General features: G+C 34.9%; 1 protein-coding gene across 1 annotated transcript in view; it reads right to left on the bottom strand.

Annotated features, from left to right (window-relative positions):
• Positions 1-20,684, bottom strand: part of LOC105738204 — a 599,125-nt gene that overhangs the window by 433,017 nt on the left and 145,424 nt on the right. Inside the window, exon 2 of the mRNA XM_030818452.1 lies at positions 17,813-17,904. Within this exon, the coding sequence (XP_030674312.1) occupies positions 17,813-17,874 (62 nt within the window). The 5' untranslated portion in view covers positions 17,875-17,904. The remainder of the gene's footprint in view (positions 1-17,812; positions 17,905-20,684) is intronic.

Raw genomic sequence — 20,684 nt, 5'->3', positions numbered from 1 at the left:
GGGTTTTTATGGTTTTATGTCTAAGATGTAAGTCTTTAATCCATCTTGAATTAATTTTTGTATAAGGTGTCAGGAAGGGATCCAGTTTCAGCTTTCTACATATGGCTAGACAGTTTTCCCAGCACCATTTATTAAATAGGGAATCCTTTCCATATTTCTTGTTTTTGTCAGGTTTGTCAAAGATCAGATAGTTGTAGATATGCAGCATTATTTCTGAGGGCTCTGTTCTGTTCCATTGATCTATATCTGTTTTGGTACCAGTACCATGCTGTTTTGGTTACTGTAGCCTTGCAGTATAGTTTGAAGTCAGGTAGCTTGATGCCTCCAGCTTTGTTCTTTTGGCTTAGGATTGACTTGGTGATGCGGGCTCTTTTCTGGTTCCATATGAACTTTAAAGTAGTTTTTTCCAATGCTGTGAAGAAAGTCATTGGTAGCTTGATGGGGATGGCATTGAATCTATAAATTACCTTGGGCAGTATGGCCATTTTCACGATATTGATTCTTCCTACCCATGAGCATGGAATGTTCTTCCATTTGTTTGTATCCTCTTTTATTTCATTGAGCAGTGGTTTGTAGTTCTCCTTGAAGAGGTCCTTCACATCCCTTGTAAGTTGGATTCCTAGGTATTTTATTCTCTTTGAAGCAATTGTGAATGGGAGTTCACTCATGATTTGGCTCTCTGTTTGTCTGTTACTGGTGTATAAGAATGCTTGTGAGTTTTGCACATTGATTTTGTATCCTGAGACTTTGCTGAAGTTGCTTATCAGCTTAAGGAGATTTTGGGTTGAGACAATGGGGTTTTCTAGATATACAATCATGTCATCTGCAAATAGGGACAATTTGACTTCCTCTTTTCCTAATTGAATGCCCTTTATTTCCTTCTCCTGCCTGATTGCCCTGGCCAGAACTTCCAACACTATGTTGAATAGGAGTGGTGAGACAGGGCATCCCTGTCTTGTGCCAGTTTTCAAAGGGAATGCTTCCAGTTTTTGCCCATTCAGTATGATACTGGCTGTGGGTTTGTCATAGATAGCTCTTATTATTTTGAGATACGTACCATCAATACTTAATTTATTGAGAGTTTTTAGCATGAAGAGTTGTTGAATTTTGTCAAAGGCCTTTTGTGCATCTATTGAGATAATCATGTGTTTTTTGTCTTTGGTTCTGTTTATATGCTGGATTATGTTTATTGATTTTCGTATGTTGAACCAGCCTTGCATCCCAGGGATGAAGCCCATTTGATCCTGGTGGATAAGCTTTTTGATGTGCTGCTGGATTTGGTTTGCCAGTATTTTACTGAGGATTTTTGCATCAATGTTCATCAAGGATATTGTTCTAAAATTCTCTTTTTTGGTTGTGTCTCTGCCAGGCTTTGGTATCAGGATGATGCTAGCCTCATAAAATGAGTTAGGGAGGATTCCCTCTTTTCCTATATTGGAATAGTTTCAGAAAGAATGGTACCAGCTCCTCCTTGTACCTCTAGTAGAATTCGACTGTGAATCCATCTGGTCCTGGACTTTTTTTGGTTGGTAAGCTATTGATTATTGCCACAATTTCAGAGCCTGTTATTGGTCTATTCTGAGATTCAACTTCTTCCTGGTTTAGTCTTGGGAGGGTGTATGTGTCAAGGAATTTATCCGTTTCTTCTAGACTTTCTAGTTTCTTTGCATAGAGGTGTTTATAGTATTCTCTGATGGTAGTTTGTATTTCTTTGGGACCGGTGGTGATATCTCCTTTGTCATTTTTTATTGCATCTGTTTGATTATTCTCTCTTTTCTTCTTTATTAGTCTTGCTAGCGGTCTATCAATTTTGCTGATCTTTTCAAAAAACCACCTCCTGGATTCATTGATTTTTTGAAGGGTTTTTTGTGTCTCTATTTCCTTCAGTTCTGCTCTGATCTTAGTTATTTCTTGCCTTCTTGCCTTCTGCTAGCTTTTGAATGTGTTTGCTCTTGCTTCTCTAGTTCTTGTAATTGAGATGTTAGGGTGTCAATTTTAGATCTTTCCTGCTTTCTCTTGTGGGCATTTAGTGCTATAAATTTCCCTCTATACATTGCTTTGAATGTGTCCCAGAGATTCTGCTATGTTGTGTCTTTGTTCTTGTTCGTTTCAAAGAACATCTTTATTTTTGCCTTCATTTCGTTATGTACCCAGTAGTCATTCAGGAGCAGGTTGTTCAGTTTCCATGTAGTTGAGCGGTTTTGAGTGAGTTTCTTAATTCTGAGTTCTAGTTTGATTGCACTGTGGTCTGAGAGACAGTTTGTTATAATTTCTGTTCTTTTACATTTGCCGAGGAGTGCTTTACAGGTGTGTTGTGGTGCTGAAAAGAATGTATATTCTGTTGATTTAGGGTGGAGAGTTCTGTAGATGTCTATTAGGTCCGCTTGGTGCAGAGCTGAGTTCAATTCCTGGATATCCTTGTTAACTTTCTGTCTCGTTGATCTGTCTAATGTTGACAGTGGGGGTTAAAGTCTCCCATTATTATTGTGTGGGAGTCTAAGTCTCTTTGTAAGTCACTAAGGACTTGCCTCATGAATCTGAGTGCTCCTGTATTGGGTGCATATATATTTAGGATAGTTAGCTCTTCTTGTTGAATTTATCCCTTTTTAAGGACTCCATGATCAACTAGCCAAGGCTATAGGTTTCTGGACTGCTTTGGCTCTGCTCTCTGCTAGGGTAACTACAACTATCTTGCCTTGGGCAACCAAGTATCAACACGTAGCCCCCTCCACTCCAGTATCCCATTTTCCCCTTTGCATTTAGGGTTGCCAGTTTGATGGTAGCATTTTACATTTGAATTTATGATTGGCATAGAATAATCATCCAGGATTCTGGGCCTTCCCTCAAAAAGTTGTTTCTCACATTTGTAGTGAAATGTGAGTTCTATGAACCCTCCTATTGTAGATGAACATTTCTTGACATGATTAATCTACACTAACATTCCAATCTCTCTAAGCCCTCTGGATATCCTACTCTATAGTATACCAAATCATTTCTGACATTTCAGCTTCTTTTAGTAGAGCTACCTTTGGGTCCATATTTTAGCCAATAAGCCAAAAAACTGTTATAGCCATTTCTAATACCTTGAGTAAAAACACTGTCCAGAATCTCTGCTTAGTGGGCCTTTATTAATCAATTAGGCCTAATCTAACTTTATGTTCTTTCCATCACTATCCACACCCTTATGATCCATACCCATACATGTTCTTCGGATTTCTGCCTGTATAAATTCAGAATAATCATGCCATTCTTTTAGTGTGTAGAACACCTATTCATGGGTTACGCTTTGTACTGTACCATTTGGGGACTACTAAAACCTAGTCTAATTATGAGTCTAGAACGAAGAGGGGAGACTGGAGTAGCACTTGTCTAGAATCAACAGTGGCTTGCAAGGTGATTATCTCAGAAAGGTAATATGGTTTAGCTGTGTCCCCCCCCCATATCTCAACTTGAATTGTATCTCCCAGGATTCCCACGTGTTGTGGGAGGGACCCAGGGAGAGGTAATTGAATCATGGGAGCAAGTCTTTCCCATACTATTCTCATGATGGTGAATGAGTCTCACAAGGTCTGATGGGTTTATCAGGGGTTTCCGCTTTTGCTTCTTCATTTTCTCTTGCCACTGCCACATAAGAAGTGCCTTTCTGTCACCCAGGCTGGAGTGTGGTGGCACAATCTTGGCTCACTGCAACATCTGCCTCTTGGGTTCAAGTGATTCTCCTGCTTCAACCTCCTGAGTTGCTGGGATTACAGGTGCACAACACCACACCCAGCTAAATTTTGTTTTTTGAGTAGTGACGGGGTTTCACCATGTTAGTCAGGCTGGTCTCAAACTCCTGACCTCATGATCTGCCCACCTTGACCTCCCAAAGTGTTGGGAATACAGGCATGAGCCACCATGCCTGAGAATACCCCCACTTTAACGGAAGACATCCTGGGAGGTAAGGAATTCAATTTGCTTTGTAATCCCACCCTTCAAGAGACAGTCTGAGTTTGGTTTTCTAAAATCTCAGTCCTACGATTACAAAACATAAAGATTTCTTTCAAGGAAAATATAGAAGCTTTCAGGTCATTCAGACTCAACTTGAGATGGGAATTTGACATCATGAGCTCATCCTTATCTCCCCCTACTTTTTCACATACACATATATGTATGTGTATATACACACATATACATATATATGTATGTATACACACACATACATGTATGTGTATATACACACATATACATGTATGTGTATATACACACATATACATATATATGTATGTATACACACATACATATATATGTATTACGTATGTAATACATACGTATGTAATACATATATATGTATATGTATATACATACATATACATATATATACTGTTTTCTACTTCTGGTACCAGCATTTATATCAGTCAGGATTCAACAGAAGTCTCTGATGAATATTAATAAATTAAGGATTAAGGAATATTAAGGATTATGCTTTCTGAATAGGTTCTGGGTTTTGTCGAATTGCTACTCTAATCTGATTAGATCTAAAGGTACTAATGCCTCTATTTTCAGTGGTAAAGAGGGCGCTGGTCATCCCTGACATGATGTGGCAATAGAAATATGCCTTTGCATACCCCTAATCAAATATAGAAGAGAAGTCACTGGGTGACAATGTATTAATAGTTGATACTTTATAGTAGTAAAATTGAAGAGTATAATGATATGAGATGGCTGGTCCTCATAGCACTGGAAAAAGTAGGGGGAGATAAGGATGAGCTCATGATGTCAAATTCCCATCTCAAGCTGAGTCTGAATGACCTGAAAGCTTCTATATTTTCCTTGAAAGAAATCTTTATGTTTTGTAATCATAGGACTGAGATTTTAGAAAACCAAACTCAGACTGTCTCTTGAAGGGTGGGATTACAAAGCAAATTGAATTCCTTACCTCCCAGGATGTCTTCTGTTAAAGTGGGGGTATTCTCAGGCATGGTGGCTCATGCCTGTATATATACATATATATGTATATATGTATATACATACATATATGTATATGTGTATGTATATACATATACATATATATGTATATACATACATATATGTATATGTGTATGTATATACATATACATATACATATATACACATATACATATATATATACATACATATATGTATATGTGTATATATACACATACATATATGTGTATGTGTATATATACATACATATATATTTAACAGAGAAACAGAACCAGTTGTATGTATTCAATATACTATATTGAATATATTATATATAAATAATATATTAATAACATAATAATATATTCAATATATTTTTATATGTTGAATATGATATATATTCAATAAAAATATATTATGTTGAATATATGATATAATATTATGTTGAATATTCTGATATATACATATAACATGACCAGTTTTGTATATATACCTATATTTATTATTTATAATAAATAATTATACATAAACAGAAACTGGTTCTGTTTCTGTGTTGAATATATATTATTTTGGCTTATACAATTGTGGGGCATTGCAAGGCCATTCCAAAATATCTAAGGCTGGTTATTTGGGAGGGCAGGCTAGAACTATTGGTCATGAGTGGAAGCTGATCTCCATAGGCAGACTTTTTTCTTCTTTAGGGAAGCCTACATCTATTTCCAAGGCCTTTCAACTGATTGACTTTGGTAAAGTCCCTTAGTTAGTCATTGATTATGTATTATAGTCACATTTCCAAAATACCTTCACAGTAAGGATTAGATAAGTGTTTATTGAGAAACTTTTTACCCTAACATAACACATAAACTGATCATCATAATAGGGATCAACTTTATTATTTCAAATTCTGGTAAATCTAGAAAAATAATAAAGCATAAATCTTGCTATTTCCTTAATAACCATATCACTGGGTATCTAAATAATAAATGATGGAAATGTATAACAGCATCCAGAAGTTTGTTGTTCCCAGCTCTATGGTATCTGTCCATATATCATCATATGAATTATTCAGATCCAATTTGAAAAAGTATATCATCTAACAAATGATCAAGAAATGATAGAAGATAATATCACCATGCAGTCACCCCAGTGGGTTAATGGATCTAGGCATTGAGCATAAATAAAAATGAGAGAAAACTAGACAATATCTGTAGTTGACAAAAAACATACCACCACTTATAACCTTTCCAGAGGTTTGGACATGAGTCTCATCAGGCCTCTATACCCAGCTGCCAATTTGGTTAAAATACAGAGAGAGGAAAAAGGAAAATTTTAAACCATACTATGCATATAGAATCCAGACTGTATAAAATTTTTCATATCAAATAGTCTAGGTTTATCAACAGAAGAATTATAGAAAAAACTAAAAAATGGATGGGGGTCTGTATGCTAAAAATAATCATAAAAGCTATATCAATCTTTTTAAAGAACAAACATATTGTTTAAATATGCACGCTTGGGTGATACTCTGAAAAAATCGCTGTTTACATGGTAGATTATTTTTCATAATTAAATGCTTCAGAATATCAACTACAACATTCTACATTTTCATGACTCTCTTAAAGAACCAGATTTTCTCTTGTTTGGTGCATAAGATCCACATAAATTAGAATTTTTGCTACATGGATTATTGATAATAGGAGGAAACACCAGCATGTAAGTTATTATCAGGAGATCTCATAATTTTTATATCTATTTCTTGGTATGTTTAACATCATTTCTTTTATTTTTCTTCTAATTAGCAGAACCATTCATCTTTGTGGAACTTGCTCTTTGTCTTCAAATACAACTGAAATTAGTACTCTCCATTCACAGTCTTGTGCCCATTTTGCAGGCTTGGCAAGTCAAGGTGTATAAACCCATGGCTACAGTAACTGATACAGAAAAGAGAAAGAGATTCACTTTCTAAACAAATATTTGTGACAAAATTAGACCAATCAGAGTTCTTCCAAGGGCATTTTTCCACTACAATAGAATGCCATTTTCCCACTGGCATTGATAGGCTATTAGGATGTGAGTCAGGTTCTGCCAGTAGCCTTTTCACCAAGCATGTGGACAGAGAGTTTAAGCACGAGAGAAACATAGCCTTGACATTATTAATTTCATGAATTCAGCAGTGCCTAAACCATGGACGATAGACTTCCCAGTTATAGAAGCCAGAAAATTTTGTTTGGTATTATTACTTGTATCTAAAAGATTTTCAGGAACATATTTAAGTATATTTGAAGATTTCTAGGACATAAAACAACATGGAAACTATGGACATCATAAGCTAAGACTACGTCTTTGCTAAAGACTCTAAGGCATGAATTTTATGCAATGAGAGAGAATAGAATTGGAAGAAGATTTGAGAACATATCTTCATATGAAAGCACAGATGCATTTTAAAAATGTGTGTTATTTGGTCAGAAATGTGTCTAGTAAGATGTTTAGAGTCAACAAAATTTCTTCAAATTCTACAAGTTGAATTAAGCTTTGTATAATCCCCATTACACTGTGGCCCTAGCCATAGATAGTTTGATTTCTATGTGCCTGATGGACAACTAGATGAAAGCATCTTACTGGCAGTTGGAAATGTAGAATTCAGGCCAAGGAATAAGTTTAAAGAAAGGAAAAGGTGAGTTCATTTTGAGGAGAAAATTATATGTAATTATTTATCAAAAGATTGCATTGCAGTGCCTGGAACAAAGTGAGAACTACCCTAATAATACAAGGGTGATTATGAGCCAATCAGCAGAAAGTCATTTGTGATTAGGAATTCAGAACCTTTAAATTTATATCTTAAAATTACTTCAAATTTTGTTATATGCGTCTGTACTTTTGTTTACATAGTAACTATTTTAAAGTTAATATGTATAAGGCCATAATAACTAGGATATATGAATATATTTGTGCATGCATATTTACATTTTTTACAAACATTAGAATGCTGGTGGTTTATTTGAAGGTAGTTATTATTTCCTAAACAAGTTAGTTTTTCTGACATCTAATATCCTTTTATGTAAAAGTAATAAGTTGAATCATATCATTCAAGTTAGACATATCTAAGCATGGAAATGAATGCCAAAGCTTGTATTTTAACTATGAAACAACACGTGCATACTTGGAGAAATACTCTAAGCAAAAATCATCATTGCTTCTTGTGAACACTGTTTGAGTGAAGGAAGTAATTCATTGAACAAGAAAAGCAATTGTATTTTGAAAAAATATATATAAATAATAAAAATATACTACATGGTTTATTTCACCACAAAGGACAGAAGATGCAAGCACAAAGTCTGGAAAATATATTTTGTGTATAGTATTTTTACACATTAAAAAAACAGGCACAGTGTCTCATTCCTGTAATCCCAGCACTTTGGAAGGCTGAGGTGGGTGGATTGCTGGAGACTAGAAGTTTGAGACCAGCCTGGGCAACATGGAGAAACACTGTCTCTACAAAAAATACAAAAATTAGTCAAGAATGGTGGTGTGTGCCTGTAGTCCCAGCTACTTGGGAGCCTGAGACAGAAGGATCAATGGAGCCAGGGGAGATTGAATCTTCAATGAGCTGTGATTGTGCCACTCCACTGGGTGGAGAGTGGGTAATAGAGTGGGACACTGTCTCAAAACAAAACAAAACAAAAAAGGAAAGAAAGAAACCAATAAAGTCCCTGAGCCATTTCCTCTATCTAACTAAAAAACATCATTTATCAAGAACTTGCTATAGGCTAGGATTTTTTTTTTTTTTTTTGACGGAGTCTCACTCTTGCCCAGGCTGGAGTGCAATGGCAAAATCAGCTCACTGCAACCTCCACCTCCCAGATTCAAGCGATTTTCCTGCCTCAGCCTCCCGAATAGCTGGGATTATTGGCACCTGCCACCATGCCCAGGTAATTTTTGTACTTTTTAGTAGAGATGGGGTTTCACCATGTTGGCCAGGCTGGTCTCTAACTCCTGACCTCAGGTGATCCACCCACCTTGGCCTCCCAAAGTGCTGGGATTACAGGCAAGGCGTGAGGACCCAGCCCAGCGGCACAGGATTTTTAAACACCATGATTTTAAAAACAACCTGACTTGTTGGGTAGTAGAGTAGAAAAATGGGGCACTAAAAGACCAATATACTTTTCCAGGATCAAATAACTTCGAGGGGATTGAATCAATTCAGAACCAGATATGTTTGTTTCAGAGTTCTACAAACTTTCATTATGTCAAATTTTCTCATTATGGTAATAGCAATCTTAATAATATAATGCTGATAGTAATAACAGTACTAACAATTTAAGTAGTACCAGATACTGTCTAAAATGCTTTATATATGTTGTGCCATTTATTTTTTATAGCATTCCTATGAGGAATGCAGTACTAATTGGGCCTTTTAGCAGATGAGCACACTGAAGGAACTTATCCCAAATCATATAGTGGCAGGACCTGTTCACTGCCTGTCTAAATAAATCATATTAGCTCTCAGATAGCAAAGAACATAAAATCAACCATTTCTGTGTTTAGTGGAATCCATCAGAAACCATTCATTGAAGCTTCAAATTTGTCTTTTCTTATTTAGCTTAAAAATTACTTATGAAATACAGTTTTTGTTATGAATATTGTATTGGGATGCTATATATGTAAATATATCTAAAATTTTATTTTAAAAACCTTTATAAAGAAGACATCTCAAATTTGCTAAGTGGTTAAGAGAAGGTAAAATATTTTTAAAGTTTATGCTAAAACCAACCCCTTTAGCTTATTTTGTTTATGAGAGTTTTTCATGAGCATTATCTCACCAAAGCAATGAGTTCAGAATTTTAAATTTTGCATTGTAAATTACAGGATTGATTTTAAAAGGAAAACAAAAATATTTACACATTTTAAAAAATATTACTTTGTTAAATCTATAGTATTTTTAGCATATCGGAATAGCTATAATTCATAAGAAAGGTGAAAAATAAATATTGATAAGGCACTTAGTAATATATAAAACTATGACAGTTCCAGAAGGGCTGCTTTACAAGCACTCTAATACATGGAAAATTTCCAAGAAGTGTTCTGAAGTCTAATAATTATCATCCCAGATGCTGGATTGTGTCTGCGTGGGATGAGCTGAATGTGCTGTCACATCCGACAGAGTTGCCAATCTTAAACCAACTGTGACTACTCTCTGTACATTTCTCTCTCTGGGGCATTAAAAAAATCTTAATTAGCTTTGTTTCCAAGCAGGGTGTCATTTTTCATGATGTTACTTTCATTTTTTTAGGATTATTACAATCAAATTGACCTTGACATTTCATCTACTACAATAAGTGCATATATTTATGCAATATCTAAATTCAAGTTATTAATCTAAGATAAAATCAGAGGTTTATTAAAAATACAAATGTCCCTTTAATATTGAAGCATGAGTTTGTTACATGCAATTTGGAATCATGTTTATATATTACACATTTATCAAAAAAGCTAACCTACTATTGAAGACTTGTTGATGACTTAAAAATGTTAATAATACAAATAGCAGAAAAGGTGTATATGATGTTATGAACCTATATTGATGATATAATCCATGCATAAATGCATATTTCCAGAATGGCAAAAAATACTTAAATAAAGTATACGTTCTAATTAGTTTAGAAAAAATTTAGAAAAGCTATAGTATAATATATTACACTTTTCCCAAGAGGGAAAACATTCCCAAGAGGGAAAGTTCCCAAGAGGGAAAACATTATACTAGTATACTAGTATACTATAATATATATTACATATATTATTATATATTATAGTATACTAGTATACTATTATACTAGTATACTAGTATAACATATTCAGATATTGTTCAGAGCCTGGTATTTTTGAGTAATTTAACCTAAATGGATTTTCATTATAAAGTGCAACTTATTTGAAATTTGTCACACAACTAACTTCAATTTGGGTATGTATCTTCACTTAGAGTTCAAGATCAGGTAAAATACCTCACAGCAAATGAAAGGAAAGGACCAATTGTCATTTACCTTTATAGATATTAATAGTGCGTTTAACAAGTAACAATATGCATCCTGCATTTAGCAAAGATGCTGCTTACTAATGACATCTCATTGCTTCACACAGCAGGGACACTCATTCTATTTGGGTATAATGACTGAGCTAACATCAGTTTTTAAGAATGTATATTATCATCATTCATTACAGTACTACACTGAAGCTTCTCTGGGAGGCAATAAAGAACAAAATGTATATTTTTAAAGACTCTATTTTCCCCCTAAATGCTTGAATTAAGCTGCAGTCTTTGGTGTTCAGAGAGTTGAGTTATGTCCTAAAGCAATGCTTCTTTTAGAGTACATCATGCCTGCAGATTGGGCTCTGATTGGCCTCTGAGTTTTCTAATACAGGCTATTGATTTTCTGTTACTGTAGCTGCCATTGGATTTTGTGTGCTGGCACAGGGGTTCTGTCTTTTGCATAAGAGAATGATGAATGGTTGTCTATGAGGCTCCAAGCACATACTTATTTCCTCTTCAATAAGGACACTCGTCAATATCATTTAAGTAAAGAAAAACACTGAGACAACCCAGCATGCCTACGAAACAATTTGGATTTTCTTCATATTCATTGTTAATTCTAACTAAACTATGCACATTCTCCAGAAAATTGGAAAGTGTATTCAGTACTCTTAAATTCCTTTACCTTTAAGGTAGGGAAAAAATAAACTTTGTTTTTAAAGGTAAAAAATGCATTTATATGAAATTATACTAGGAAAGCAATTTCATTTTTTATTAGCCACAACACTGATTTAAAATGCAGACTAGCACTAAGTAATAAACCAATATGCTGAACTCATTTTAAAAATTCTCATTTTAGGCTGGGCGCGGTGGCTCACGCTTGTAATCCCAGCATTTTGGGAGGCCGAGGCGGGCGGATCACGAGGTCAGGAGATCGGGACCACAGTGAAACCCCGTCTCTACTAAAAATACAAAAAAATTAGCCGGGCGTGGTGGTGGGCGCCTGTAGTCCCAGCTACTCGGAGAGGCTGAGGCAGGAGAATGCCGTGAACCCGGGAGGCGGAGCTTGCAGTGAGCCGAGATTGCGCCACTGCACTCCAGTCTGGGCGACAGAGCGAGACTCCGTCTCAAAAAAAAAAAAAAAAAAAAAAAAAAAAAAATTCTCATTTTAAATGAATGCGCAAATTATAATCATGTGGAACTTCCTTACCTTTACACTACAAAAAGTTAATTTCCATGCTGACGCTGTTTTTTTTTTTTTTTTCCAGTAAAGATACCAGATTGTCTTAGATCAGGTTCACTACAAGCAGAGTCTCAGAAATGCATTTTTGTGCAAGTGATGTATTGAAGTGGTTTGGGATGACACCTGTAAAAAGTGAGGGAAGAAAAATAGGCCAGGGGAAAGCTAAGCACAGGTGGAGATGCAGGTAAAGTATGGCCTCAGCCTCATATTCCAGAGAATCCAGGAGTGGAAATGGTACCACTCAACTGTCCCATCTGGAAGCAAGGGACCAGTCTTTTTCTCACGATTGGCAGTAAGTCATTAAGGCTGCCTGCAAGGTGGAAGAGAAGCACTATTTCCCCAATATTTCTGTGCTGGACAGTTCCTATCAGCCAAGGGCTATACTTAGGGGAAGGGACAGCTGTGGGCTGCCAGCAGCCAGCACTTAGCAGCTGAGGAATGGGTGGATCAATTCTCAGGGGAATCTGGGAAAGGCAGCAACAGTGCTTGCTCTGCAGGTCAAATTCAGAGCCAACATTCTGGTCTGGCTTGTTCCCACATAGAGGCAAAAGATTGAACATACCATCCATTCAGTTTAAAGTGAGGACCTGCAGAATTGACGTATAGTCTGCTTACTAAAGTAAGGAGCCATTTGAAATTGTGGTTTAACAAGTAAACTGATCAGCAAAAGCAAGAATTTGTTTTTCACAATTTGTAGATAAAAAATTACAGGGTATTTTGCATTAATTGAATCCACATTTTTATACCTGTTTCAATGGTTTTGGTAATTTGAATATTCAGTACACTGCAAATATGAAATAATATAATTGCTATATTCCTGTTATTAATTTTTACTTTTCTAAAGAACTTCCATAAAATATATTGCAGTTCTGTTTAATTGTTCTACAGGAAACAAGAATACAAAATAATCCACTTCTATTATTCTCAATTTCATTTAGGAGATGAAAAAGTGAATTAAAAAAAGTAATAAGTATGACAGTAACTGAAAGTTACATTTTTTAGAAATTTACAAAATTCTTTATGGAACAATGAGTTTATAGCTTTGAAAGTTGGAACTATCATTCTATAATATCACAGTCCTGAAATGGTACATGAATCTGGGTTATCCCACATACAAAATCATCCTCAGAATAAAACTAAATTACATTCTAAGGAAGAGGTAGGGATCTACTTCTAAAACAATCCAGATATTGTGTTTAGAATGCATATATATTTATTCGGAGGTATTATTTTGTTTCATGGATAGTTTTTTTTTTTTTTTCTGAAAACCTAACCCTATTCATTATTTTCCCCGATAACTAGAATTTTTAGTTTGCTTTTATTTATGGCTATAAAAATATTTGGTGTTTTTCTTTGTTCAACTTATCAAATTACTAGAGTAAGTCTTTTGCATAAGGTACTTTAAAATGTTATTGATATCAAATACCGAATACCAAATTGCTAGTTATTTTATATGATAGATTCTGGAATTATTTCAAGTCATAAAAGGCTCGTGGATAATCCTATGCTTTTAAATTTTTCTTCAAGTAGATGACTGAAGTATATAAATTAATATCAATCTTATTTTGGCTTCTTGGTATTAATGCTACACAGGAATCTCTAGTATTGATTACAAGTCATATGAAGTTAGACTGATATGCTTCTTTCCATCTTCTTTCCAAAAATGAATTATGCCAGAAATTCAAGGTTAATGAAGCAAGCTCATTATAATACACCTCTTCTGGGCATTCCTTTTACGTTAGTTAAGTAATTGAAGAAATTAGACAGGTGGAAGCAGACTACGTGACACAGGCATACACATCCTTAGGCTGAGTACATGTGAAATTACATGAGTAGGTTAGGAGAAAAAGTTCCTATTATGGTCGTTATCAGCCTACCCAATGCAATAGTCCTTACAACCTAAAACGAATCTTACAGTAACACCAAGAATTTGTTAATCCAAAATTCAATTTCAGTTCCTAATTGAAATAGAAATATCAATGTCTGCAGAATGGACTATCAAATCTTGCAGACTTAAATATGGTAGGGTATCAACTAGTCAAGCTTACTCCTTGTCAGTTAGTAGAACCATATTGTCAGAATAGCATACTGTGTTTTGTGAATTCTTAAAGGATCAATGCAAACTTCATAGAAAAGTAATGTTCATCCATTGCTAATTAAGATACACTGTCCTTCTGTAACTTGGAAATTATTTAGCAATATTAATCAAGTTAAAAAGGATTATACATACTCTGTTGTATATCGTAGACCATAGACTGAGATCACTTAATATAACAGCTGGGCAATCTTGGTCAAGTTACTTAAACTCAATCTGCCTTAGATACCTCATATTTAATATAAACAGCACACTCCACTTGGAGATAATAGATGTTAAACTCTTAGCACATAAAGAAGTGTACCTGGCACATTGCTATTAATACCTAGCAACTCCATTTTTAGTAATAATCCTAAAAAATAATTAAGGATGTATACAAATGTTTTGCCATGAGAATTTTTAATGTAATATTATTTGTGATAGTGGAAAATATATGAATAATCTTCAGGTCATAACACTGAGGTTTGAAAGATTAAGTTATTAGGATGGAACTTTATACTGACATGGAAAATACTATCATGAAAATGCTTTAATGTATTAACATTATATCACTGAGATAAATTAAAATAGCATATGAAGTATTACTTTAATTTTATTAAAATTAAAAATGTACATATACAGATACATTAAACAATTCTGCTAAGTGTAAACACGAAGTTAAGTTGGATTCTCAGAATGGAGATGTATGGGTAATCTTATCTTTTCATATTAGCATATTTATTTTCTGGATGTTTTAAAAGAAATTACAATTTCTTTTTAAGAAAAGAGTAAATTATTTTAAATTTTCAAAAAATCTCTCAAAAATTATATAAAAGTCTCTAACTTACTAAGTGATCTCATAGAGTTCCATGTCTACATAGTACTAGTACCTTTTAAAATATATAAATGAGGTATACCCAGTAACATTTGTGCTGCTTCTATATGAGGAAAATGCTTTCCACAGAAAGTCTTCTGCTTTCAAATGTAATACTGTAAAACTTTGCAGGAGATATTATCCCCATTATTAACCTAAGATAATAGTGATAAATTATTAACTGACTATACTTAGGTCTTGAGGCAATAAAAATACTACTCTTGCATTACATTCAGCAATCTAGAAAAACAGACACCTGAAAAAGCCTTTAGCTGAGGCTAATAGAAATGGTTCCTATCATGTAGCCTACAATGTTCATAACAATGGCTTTTTCTTGGCAGAATGAGCAATGATCTTCAAGAGTACTTCAACTATTTTTTAACTTATAGATACATATCTTCAATGATCAACTCAAGAATTTTTCATGCACTTTGTGCAATAGCATAAAATAATCTTGTTTTACAAGAAATAGTTTTATTGCCCATAGAAAAATTTTGTGATGTGTCCTAGAAGAAGGAATTCAAGTACACATTCATAATATCACTAGAATAAATTGAAAAGGCAATTAATACTGCATGCAGTCAAAAGTGGACTTGGCACTAGTTGCTTATAGAGAAGAAAACTTGCAGCATGCCTACAAGTTAATGGCAGGGAATATAATTAAAAGAAATTATTTCACACTGGAAAACAGGAATAAAAAAGAAATCCATCTATAAGAAATGTAATGAAATTTACCAGAATGCTGTATCAGAAAGGGCACTGGTTGACACAATTAGCCCTTATATAAAGCAAGGCTTATAATCTCAGCTTCATCTATTATTTCATTCATTCATTTCCTTATTTATAGTAGATTATTTTCAGATTAAAAAAACACCTCAAAGTTGGCTAGAACCAAAGAACTTACGTCACCAGGAGTGGCTACTAACTCTTCAGCATATAGATCTGGGAAGCAAATAAAGAGCACTAATGCTGTAGTTTCCTTAAAAATGAAATTGGATAAAGCCCAAAAGAGTAACAGGGGGAAGTGAAACCAAAATTCCAATGCCTACTGATTGATTTAAAGGGAAATTTTGTTTTGTTGAAAATGCAAATGTCAGGTAATTTCTTGAAGTTTAAAATGTTTTACTGTTCTTAGTTTCCTCCATCCCAAACCGTGACTATGTTTGTCTAGCTGACAAATGCACATAGTACATTCAGACGCCAAATACCTGGAAGCACATGTCAGGCGTGATTATCACCAGCCTATGCTACATGCCAATTTATCCCACAGGGGCTCTGGGATTATGTGCGTATTGTTAGTCTGCAGTGCCAACAAATCATGTGTAGCACACAAATAAAAATGAAGCCCTCCCCAGCACACATTTCAATATAAGACTTTGTTTTTAGTTGATATAACTTGTATTTTAGAAATAGGTTTATATTTATCTAACAAAAAATTTAAAAAATAAGAAGCACGTATCTGATAATATAGCATTCTGAGACTAATTCCCAGAAATTACATTATAAAACCGAAAATCTGTTTAAAAACTGTATTTTCCAGACAGTCAAATGGGCAAAAATATCAGCTTGTTATTCATTCACTCAATAAATTTCAGAACAGGAACATCACTAACCATCTTTTAATGATTATCATCTAATATTTTAGTACCTGCTTACTGCCCTTCTACTGAAACATGTGCCTTCCTTCATACAAGTACACACACCTGGAAGAACCTTTTCTGCATTAAGTGATAATTTAATGAATAAATAATTCATGAACTTTTTATTCTTCATGAAGTTTTTCTTCAGTTGAATAATATTATGAATGTTTTCCTATTACCACTTATTTTGGTTTTCAAAACTCATATTTCACATTTTGCTAAACTTCCATATTATGTAAATATAATGGGTTTCACTTTATGGATTTACATTTGTGATAGTTAAACCCCTAAGTTATCAAAATATTTGTAAATACTCATTTATTAAAATTTATATTTTAACTTGTAGGGTCTGAAATAAAGATTGTTGACATGGAAATAAAATAGTAGATTTTTCTGAAATATTTACAACAATCTTTACTCAATTTCCTTGAACATCAAGAAATTTAACAAAGAAGTGCTAAACTCAAAAGTATCAGAGAAAGCAAAGTGAAAGGAATCAAACCATCAATTAGCAATCCCGCTGTCATCCTATTATTATTGATCTTTTATTCTATCAAGTTAAATTTCTATCCTCACATTTCATGTAGCTATAAGTTATTTAACATCTATTAGCATCATCTTCTTTATCTGTTAAATGGATTATGTAATAGGGTTGCTAGAATACTAAATTAGACAGGCCATGTGAAACAGCAAGTATATTGTAGACTTTAATTAATGCTGGTCAGCATTTTTTTTATATTTCTTCTTCTTTATATCAGCCCTATATCCCATATCCCCCTCCCCGAAACATATGACCCTACATGCAATTTTATAAAGTTTATTTATTTGTTTAAAGTGTAGATTTGTGGACTCTTCTGCAGATTCATTTTCCTGGGTATTAGTCAGTGGTGCTACTGATGAATATACAGCCATTCTACATTTAAAAATCATATTTTAAAATATTTATTTTTTAATTTATGTAATTCCAATTTATTTTGAAATATATAATTCACGTGTGTGTGTGTGTGTGTGCATGCATGCCCCTGCTTACCTTGTGACTAGCTGCAAACAACCAGATGGGCTTTGTCTGAATGTAAACAACTCCAAATGCATCTCTCTCCATGGCTTGAGAGTTCTTAACACCTGTGGGAAATGACACATTCAGCAGATAATAGACAAAGTTTTTACTCTGTATCTAGTGGCATTAAATGCATTTGTAAGTGAAATTGAGCTATCAAAACTATGGTACAACTATAAAAGGCAACCCATGTTTTCAAAACTACAATAATGTGCTCTTTCTTTAGACAAAAGTCAATATGTAAATAATGTCATATCAGTCAATTAAAAGAAAAAACAATAATTATATAATTTCAACTCTTTTCCAATGTCACATTTTCTCCCAAGATAAGTACAACAGGCACATAAAAATATGGTCATAATTATTACCTTTCTGACTCTGCAGAATTTACTTAAACTCCGCAGGGTACCGGTTTCCTATTCTGCAGTTTGTAACAACACAATAGCATGTTTGGTTTTATGATTATTAAATGAAATAATGTTTTAGTACTTAGAAGATTGTCAATATGCAACAAATGTTAAATGTCAGTAAGGGGAAAATATAAAAATAACATGAATAAAATAACCTAGTATCATCAAGTTTAATAATATAATGTAGCTATGTGATTATTATAAAGTCACTAAAATGTTGTTTAGAAAATGGCTGCTAAAATTTCCATCTGTTTGTCTATTTTTTATTTTCTTAAATATTGAAACTGTAGCCAGAAATTGGAAGAAGCAGCTTTGTTTGATTATAAGCTATGTTATATATGTGTGTATATATATATATATATATATATATATATATATATATATAATTGCTTGACTTCCTATTGGGAATGACAAAATCTACCTGCTGAGATCCTAAGGAAAGTATTGTGCTCCTTGATCATAAGATATATCCTGTTCTGACTGCACATGAAGGAGCCTGGTTTTCTCTTTTGTTGGAAACTCAGGCACTTGGTTTGGGGTTTGCAGCAAAACACCTTGGACAAAAGGGTGTGCTACATAGTAAAATAAAAGTTATAACACTTGCTCTTTACCAAGGCTTTCCTATGTGTCCATCTGCCTTCTCAAATATTTCACCCAATTTAATGTTTATGAGTTCTGTTATAATTTCCTATTTTACAAGTGAGAAAACTAAGGTAAATTAGTTTGGTAAAGGGTAAACTGTCATTAAGAGATTCTATTAGACTGTTCTCAGGCTGCTGATAAAGACATACTCGAGACTGGGCAATTTACAAAAGAAAGAGGTTAATAGACTTAGAGTTCCACATGGCTGGGGAGGCCTCACAATCATGGCAGAAGGCAGAGAGGAACAAGTCACGTCTTACATGGATGGCAGCAGGCAAAGAGAGAGAAAGCTCATGCAGGGAAACTCCTCTTTATTAAACGATCAGATCTCATGAGACTTATTCACTATCAGATGAACAGAATGGGAAATACTTCCCCCCTAACTCAGTTATCTCCCACTGTGTCCCTTCCACAACACATGAGAATTCAAGATCAGATTTGGGTGGAGATACAGCCAAACCATATTATTCCACCCCTGGCCCCTCCCAGGTCTCACATCCTCACATTTCAAAACCAGTCATGACTTCCCAACAGTCTCAACTCATTTCAGCATTTACTCAAAAGTCCACAATCTAAAGTTTCATCGAAGACAGGCAAGTCCCTTCCATCTATGAGTCTGTAAAATCAGAAGCAAGTTAGTTACTTCCTAGATACAATTGGGTACAGGCATTGGATAAATACAGCTAATCAAAATGGGATAAATTGGCAAAACAAAGGGGCTACAGGCCACATGAAAGTCTGAAATCCAGCAGGGCAGTCAAATCTTAAAGATTGAAAATGATCTCATTTAACTCTGTGCCTCACATCCAGGTCATGCTGATGCAAGAGGTCAGTTCCCATGATCTTGGGCAGCTCTGCCCTTGTGGCTTTTCAGGGTACAGCCTCCCACCTCGCTGCTTTCATGGGCTGGCATTGAGTGTCTGCAGCTTCTCCAGGCGCACAGTGCAAGCTTTCAGTGGATCTACCATTCTGGGGTGTGGAGGACAGTGGCCTTCTCACAGATCCACTAGGTGGGGACTCTGTGTGGGGGCTCCCACCCAACATTTCCCTTCTGCACTGCCCTAGCAGAGGTTCTCCATGATAGCCCTGTCCCTGCAACAAACTTCTGATGGGCATCCAGTCGTTTCCATGGATTTTCTGAAATCTAGGCAGAGGTTCCCGAACCTCAATTCTTGACTTTGCTGTACCTGCAGGTTCAACACCACATGGAAGCTGCCAAGGCTTGGGGCTTCCAGCCTCTGAAGCGACAGCTCAAGCTGTACCTTGGCTCTTTTTAGTCATGGCTGGAGCTGCTGGGATGCAGGGCACCAAGTCCCTAGACTGCACACAGCAGAGGGACCCTGGGCCTGGCCCTCCTAAACCTCTGGGCCTTTGATGGGAGAGGCTACCATAAAGGTCTCTGACATGCCCTGGAGACATTTTCCCCATTGTCTTGGTGATTCGGTTTCTCATTACTTATGCAAATTTCTGCAGCTGGCTGGAATTTCTCCTCAGAAAATTGGATTTTCTTTTCTATCGCATTGGCAGGCTGCAAATTTTCTAAACTTTTATGCTCTGTTCCCTTTTAAAACTGAATGTCTTTAACAGCAACCAAGTCACCTCTTTAATGCTTTGCTGCTTAGAACTTTCTTCCACCAGATACCCTAAATCATCTCTCTCAAGTTCAAAGTTCCATAAATCTCTAGGGTAGGGGCAAAATGCCACTAGCCTCTTTGCTAAAACATAACAAGAGTCACCTTTGTTACAGTTCCCAACAAGTTTCTTATCTCCATTTGAGACCACCTCAGGCTGGA

This window comes from Nomascus leucogenys, chromosome 9 (assembly GCF_006542625.1).
Source record: "Nomascus leucogenys isolate Asia chromosome 9, Asia_NLE_v1, whole genome shotgun sequence".
Classification (NCBI taxonomy): Eukaryota; Metazoa; Chordata; class Mammalia; order Primates; family Hylobatidae; genus Nomascus; species Nomascus leucogenys.
This window is presented reverse-complemented; position numbering and strand designations above follow the sequence as displayed.